The 6,129-nt window shown below is 34.3% G+C and overlaps 1 protein-coding gene across 2 annotated transcripts; it reads left to right on the top strand.

Annotated features, from left to right (window-relative positions):
- On the top strand, nucleotides 1-4,606 carry LOC111020326 (cycloartenol-C-24-methyltransferase). 2 transcript variants are annotated; one of them, XM_022296971.2, is made up of 15 exons: nucleotides 1-73; nucleotides 233-248; nucleotides 369-486; nucleotides 944-1,010; nucleotides 1,119-1,192; nucleotides 1,287-1,371; nucleotides 1,453-1,508; nucleotides 1,750-1,804; nucleotides 2,017-2,064; nucleotides 2,323-2,406; nucleotides 2,543-2,659; nucleotides 2,754-2,837; nucleotides 3,121-3,246; nucleotides 3,440-3,537; nucleotides 4,246-4,606. In XM_022296971.2, the coding sequence occupies exons 3-15, from the start codon at nucleotides 404-406 to the stop codon at nucleotides 4,307-4,309; spliced, it is 1,041 nt and encodes a 346-aa protein (XP_022152663.1). In that variant the 5' UTR covers nucleotides 1-73; nucleotides 233-248; nucleotides 369-403; the 3' UTR covers nucleotides 4,310-4,606. The 2 variants fall into 2 exon arrangements, with proteins under 2 accessions (XP_022152663.1, XP_022152664.1); XM_022296972.2 differs by having other exon boundaries at nucleotides 60-78.
- Nucleotides 4,607-6,129: the final 1,523 nt, after the last annotated feature.

Genomic DNA, 6,129 nt, shown 5'->3' with positions numbered 1-6,129 from the left:
TTTAAAACCTGCTTGCGTCGAAGAAAGGTTAAATTTCGCTCAAACGTGGAGTATGCGCTGTTCCTGACCAGAAGTGAGGAAAAAGATTCTTACTTATGCCAGATTTTTCTTTTTTTTCTTTTTGGGTTTTTTTTGTTCGTCCGGCATTGATTGTTCTGTGAAGATTCCTTTCGGATTTTCATTATTTACTTCTCGTTTTTCACTAACGTCTTCATCCTCTGCCATCTCTCAGATCGTCGGCTTTTGACGTAATGTTCTTCAAGACCCAGATTCTCTCGAGTTTCAACAACACAATGCACAGCCAAAGTTCTCGATTATGATTCTGATTCTGATTCCGTTTCTTCTTTTTTCATAATTTGTTCTTTTAGATCTCCAAGACTGATTGTTTTCCGAGCCGCCCGCCATGTCGAAAGCTGGAGCGTTGGATCTTGCATCGGGCCTCGGCGGCAAGTTGGACAAGGGCGAGGTCCTTTCCGCGGTTGAAAAGTAAACATTCCTTTTCTCTCTCTGTACCCACAAGTTTCTTTTTCTCGAGCTAAGATGGTCTGTTAATGGGGGTTCGAGTTCCTCCCCAACTGTTTTCCCCTATTATTTCAAGCCAAACCAACTAGCTCATTCTTATAGTGTCATCTGTCTTCGAATTCTACGCCTGAGCTACTGCATGTTCTGTATTTTTTTTTTTTTTTTGTGTAATCGGGATATGGGGCCTTGATCTGTTTCATTAATTTTAGATGTAGATGATTTGAACGAAACATGGAATTCTAGGATTGTGTACTGTGCAATGTTGTTCGTTATGAAACGTAGTCCACGGTGGGAAAAGAGAACTATGCAGGATTTCATGAATTGGATGAATGGCTTGATTTTTTCTTTTTCATTTTCATGGTAGTCTGCTATATCTTTGTTGTCATAACTTCATTGTGTTAGTTTTACATTGTTGAATCAGGTATGAGAAGTACCATGTTTGTTATGGGGGTGAAGAGGAGGAGAGAAAAGCCAACTACTCTGACATGGTAAGAGAAGATTGCCTTCTCTCATATAGTAGAATCACACCCTTGTTCATTTTCATGTTTTCTTTGCCATTTTGGTTTTGGTTTTAGACTTATCATGTATCTTCTTAGGTTAATAAATACTATGATCTTGTTACGAGCTTTTACGAGTTCGGCTGGGGAGAGTCTTTCCATTTTGCACCTAGGTATGACCTATTATCTTCCTTCTTCATTCAGTAGACCAGAATGTGTGTCTGTTTTCACAATCTCAAATCTAAACATGCTTATTTTCCGCTATAGATGGAATGGCGAGTCTCTGCGGGAGAGCATAAAGAGGCACGAGCACTTCCTTGCTTTACAATTAGGTTTGAAACCTGGACAGAAGGTTTGTCTTGGTCCATACAGAGATGGAGAAACTTACTTCATTCATTTCAAATAATGAATGATAACTTTGTATATGTTCTAGGTGTTGGATGTTGGATGTGGTATCGGTGGACCACTGAGAGAAATTGCGAGATTTAGGTGTGATGCATAGCTAAACCAACTTTGAGTTTTTTTTCCTATGATTGATGATTGATACTAAAATAAATATCATGCAACCTGCCCTGAATTGGAATTATAAATAATTCTAACTAAATTAAGTTTATAAGTTTTACAGTCTGAACACTTTGGTGCTGGATTGAGTATTTAAGTTTTGCTCTTTTTGTTTTATCTTTATGTTCATAGCTCTTAGTATCTCATATTCTACGTCACTCTGTTACAGTTCTACTTCAGTCACTGGATTGAACAACAATGAGTACCAGATTTCAAGAGGAAAGGTAATTTTCTCATCTAGTCCTCTTCTGAAGGATGTCGGGAACATTGTTTCTTAGAAATGTCTTACTGATCATCGTAAGATTTTGTTGATTTTCCTTTTTCACTATTCTGCTATCATAATGATTTGTTATGATCGACTTATTGTGACAAGGTAGTTGTACTTTTCCTCTTATTTAACCCATAGATTTATCATAAGTTTCTCTTACTTTGTCAGGAGCTGAATCGTGTTGCAAAAGTGCACAATACCTGTGATTTTGTCAAGGTTGGCTCTTTGTAGACTGAATTTACTCTTTCAAAAAGTTGTTTGCTAACGATTTTAATTTCATTGTGAATTTGTTTAGAAGAGGGTGGAAGTCTACAAGAGTTTAATTTTGATCGATTGTCCTTCCTTTATAGATTTGTCTACCGTAACTCCACTCAACCAACAAAGTTCATTCCATACTCAAAGTGGGGTTACCGTACAAACCTGAATATCTATAAAAACGAAGAGGTTGATATTTTATTCACTTTCTTGCTGCAGGCTGACTTCATGAAAATGCCATTTCCCGATAATTCATTTGACGCAGTATATGCAATTGAAGCTACTTGTCACGCACCAGATGCTGTAGGTCTTTAGTACATCCTGAAGTCTTAATTTGAGTTTACATCGGTCATTATTTGTCTACCATGAGTATGGTCCAGCATTGAGATGTATGTATGTGTTTTATAGACATTCGCTTGACTTTGTTTTTGTGTGGCAGTATGGGTGCTACAAGGAAATTTACAGAGTACTAAAGCCTGGCCAACATTTTGCTGCTTATGAATGGTGCATGACCGATTCTTTTGATCCAAATAACCAAGAGCATCAAAAGATAAAGGTAATCCGGCATTGTCCCTTCTATCTTGCAGATTCTTTGACTTTACCACTGATTGATCCTATATGGATTGCATTGACCAAGTCCAATTGTGTAGGCAGAAATTGAGATTGGTGATGGTCTTCCGGATATCAGGTCGACAGGAAAGTGCATTGAAGCCTTAAAACAAGCAGGTTTTGAGGTTCGTTGGAAAAAAAAACTTATGAAATATTTTCCATTTTCATGAATGGGTGAGAGGCATCATACTGTTAGACCCCTGATTAATCAGGTTTATGTGAGAAAGAGTGGCAGAAAACGCGGGGACTAAGTTGTTCAAATGTGGAGAGTTCAAGTCCTCTCAAATTGGCTTTCTCTTGTTATTTTCCTTTTTTTCTTTTTTCTAATTTAAATTGCAAAGATACCTGTCATGTACATATTATGTGGTTTAAAGCAATGATCTCATATTAACGAGTACATGATGCCAGGTTATCTGGGAGAAAGATCTCGCTGTGAATTCACCTCTTCCTTGGTACTTACCTTTAGACAAAAGCCATTTCTCACTGAGTAGCTTCCGTCTAACAGCCATTGGACGTTTCATTACTAAAAATATGGTAAGCTCAACGAGATCTGCGACCTTGACAAGTCCTTTTTCTTAACAATAAAACATCAAGGAGAACCTTACAATTTTACCTCATATATGAGAGACATTCAGGATGAAATTAACAAGTGCCTAAGAACAATTTTACCTCACATATGAGAGACATTTGCCGTTAATAAAACATCAAGTCCTTTTTCTTTTTGTAGGTTAAAGCATTGGAGTTCATTCGACTCGCCCCAAAGGGTAGCCAGAGAGTTCAAGACTTTCTAGAGAAAGCAGCTGAAGGGCTAGTTGAAGGTGGAAAGTGAGTATACCTTACAATATTCTTGAATTTGGCCCCGTTTTTTTCCTTTTGAATGTCCATTACTCCATTCATGTTACATTAGATCCACTAATGGTGATAAATGTTTTTTTGGGAGCCCTCCCGAAATGACTAGGGGCAGAGTCAAATTTTCATAGAGAGGGGCAAATCTTTACCTTCCAAACCTTTCACATATATAGTATTTCAATTCTGAAAATTAAGGTGAAAAATGAGAGGAAACTTTAGAATCTCAAGTTTTTAATATCGTTTTATTTTTTGCCCCCATTCCTTCTTTCTGCCCCTGAAAATGACAATGATTTTGGAATGTAATTTCGTTGGCACCATGATAGATCTTGGTCCGTCCATCCATCCATCTAATTTTAATAGTAAGAGTAACATTCTTTGGAGAAAACAAGTGGGAGAGGGATGAGTATTGATTGAATGAGGAAATCTGTTCTGGTAGATATGTTACTTCCAAATGTCCTCAAGGTCATAACGTCGTAGCACACTAACTCTGCTACGCTCGAAATGACCTATTCATTAAAAAATGTACCATTGACGTGGCGTGTAAGTGTTAAACAAATTAGCATCTGGGACATTATCCTAATGACTAAACAGACATTAGAACCAATTAGAAACATTTTAGACTAAATAGATGCCGTTCTAGAAGTTCGAGGATCATACTGATACGATGTTTCGTAATGTTGTCAGGAAAGAGATATTTACACCATTGTATTTTTTCTTGGCCCGGAAGCCACTTTCAGCCAGTGAATGATTTGAAAGACAGTGCACAGTGAAGTATCTTATTTGCTGCTACTACAGTTGTGGGGTCTGTTGCAGTCATCCTGAAGAATATGTTTTTGGCTTAATTCCATTCTAGGGTTTTTATTCTTTTTTTGTGTTTACTTTCTTGTTGTTGGTGCTTTTTTTGGAATTAGTTTCAAGTGGGGTTATCTTGGTTCCTAGGTTAGGCTGAGCCATTCTGGCTTATCATGAATATCTCTATGGCCTTTTGTGGGATGTTCGTTCTTTTGGACAATTTGGGTCCGTTTAGTAATGTTTCTATTTCTTATTTTTGGTTTCATGGTTTTGGTTTCTAGTTTTGGTTTTCTTTTTTTCAATCTAAAAAGAGAACAACATTGTGTTGGGTAGCTATTTGTTATTTTCAAAAAAAGAAAAATAGAAACATATTTGGTCATTTCTTTTTTTTCTTGCTCTCTAAAATTTTGAATTATAAGAAGTGGATGTTTGATGTGAAAACTTCAAATTAAATATTTAAAATATTTATTTTATATTTATTTCTTAACTTTATTATGCAGTTTATAAATAAAAAATGGTAAAATACTAGTTAAAATATTATTTTGGTCCTTATTCATTTAGGGTTTATTCATTTTGGTCCTTTGTCATTTTAACTTTGGTCATTTTAGTCCTTGTATTTTTCAAAATGTTTGTTTTGATACCTGGGCTTTTGAAAAGTGATCTTTTGGCTCCTTAATTTTATTTTAACCTCATTTTCCTATCACAATTTCAACATGATATTACATTCAACATACTTCAAATGTAACTATGACTTTACATCAAATGGTTTTCGATTACGTTTAGAATTTGTGTTGAGATTTTGCAGATGAGGATCAAAATGGTCACCTTTTAAAAATACGGGGATCAAAATGAATATTTTAAAAGTACATGGACTAAAATGAACTATAATTGAAAGTATAAAGATAAAAATAAACCGAAGTTGAAAGTATAAAGACCAAAATAGTATTTTAACCTAAAATAAAATTTAAAAAAAAACATAAAATTTGATTTGGTTGTCTCCAAAATTTTGAGAAAAATGAATGATTATCTAATGCCTAATATTTCTATTCCTAATATCTCGACCTACCATCATAATTGAATCTATAAAATTGTTCCTTGAATAAAAAACCTCTTCATGAATTTTAACAATGGTACTTTTCGTACAGTTTTAATAATGGAATTAAATATGAGAGAGAAAAACATAATAACAAATAACAATAGTTGTATTAAAAAAGAATAACAATATAAATTATTAAAGTCAAATTGACCTTTTCAATATGGGATATCTTTGTTCTCCCAATCACAGACGATAGAGAGGAAAAAGCAATTAAAGTTTCCTTCCTTGATGTTTTCGTTTTTCGTTTTTTTGTTTTTTCTGTTTTCAAATTTTTGTATAATTCACGTAACTACTTCTTGTTTTATATCAATTTTAGAGTAAGAAAAATCAACTTTTTTGTTTTTTGTTATAATTTTCTCTTCCTTACAAAATTTTTATTTTTTCGTTTAAAATTTTAGAGAGTAATAAATAATAAATGGTTACTTTTTTTTTTTCTTCTTTTAAATAGAATATGTGGGGGTGGAGGTTTGAACTCATGACATTTTGATCAGTGCCTTAACCACTTGAGCTATGCCGGTTTGACAAATAATAAATGGTTACAAAATATAGTCCAAAACTAAAATCAATAAGCCCTCCCCACCATGTTGCATTAAAATAATAATAATAATAAATAAACAATTAACATAAATATTATGACTCGTTTGATAATGTTCTCATTTCTCGTTTTCAATTTTTGAGAA

The sequence above is a fragment of the Momordica charantia genome (genome assembly GCF_013281855.1).
Source record: "Momordica charantia cultivar OHB3-1 chromosome 8 unlocalized genomic scaffold, Mcharantia_2.0 BLBB01000008.1, whole genome shotgun sequence".
Classification (NCBI taxonomy): domain Eukaryota; kingdom Viridiplantae; phylum Streptophyta; class Magnoliopsida; order Cucurbitales; family Cucurbitaceae; genus Momordica; species Momordica charantia.
Note: the sequence above shows the minus strand (reverse complement) of the source record. Positions and strands in the feature narration are given on the sequence as shown.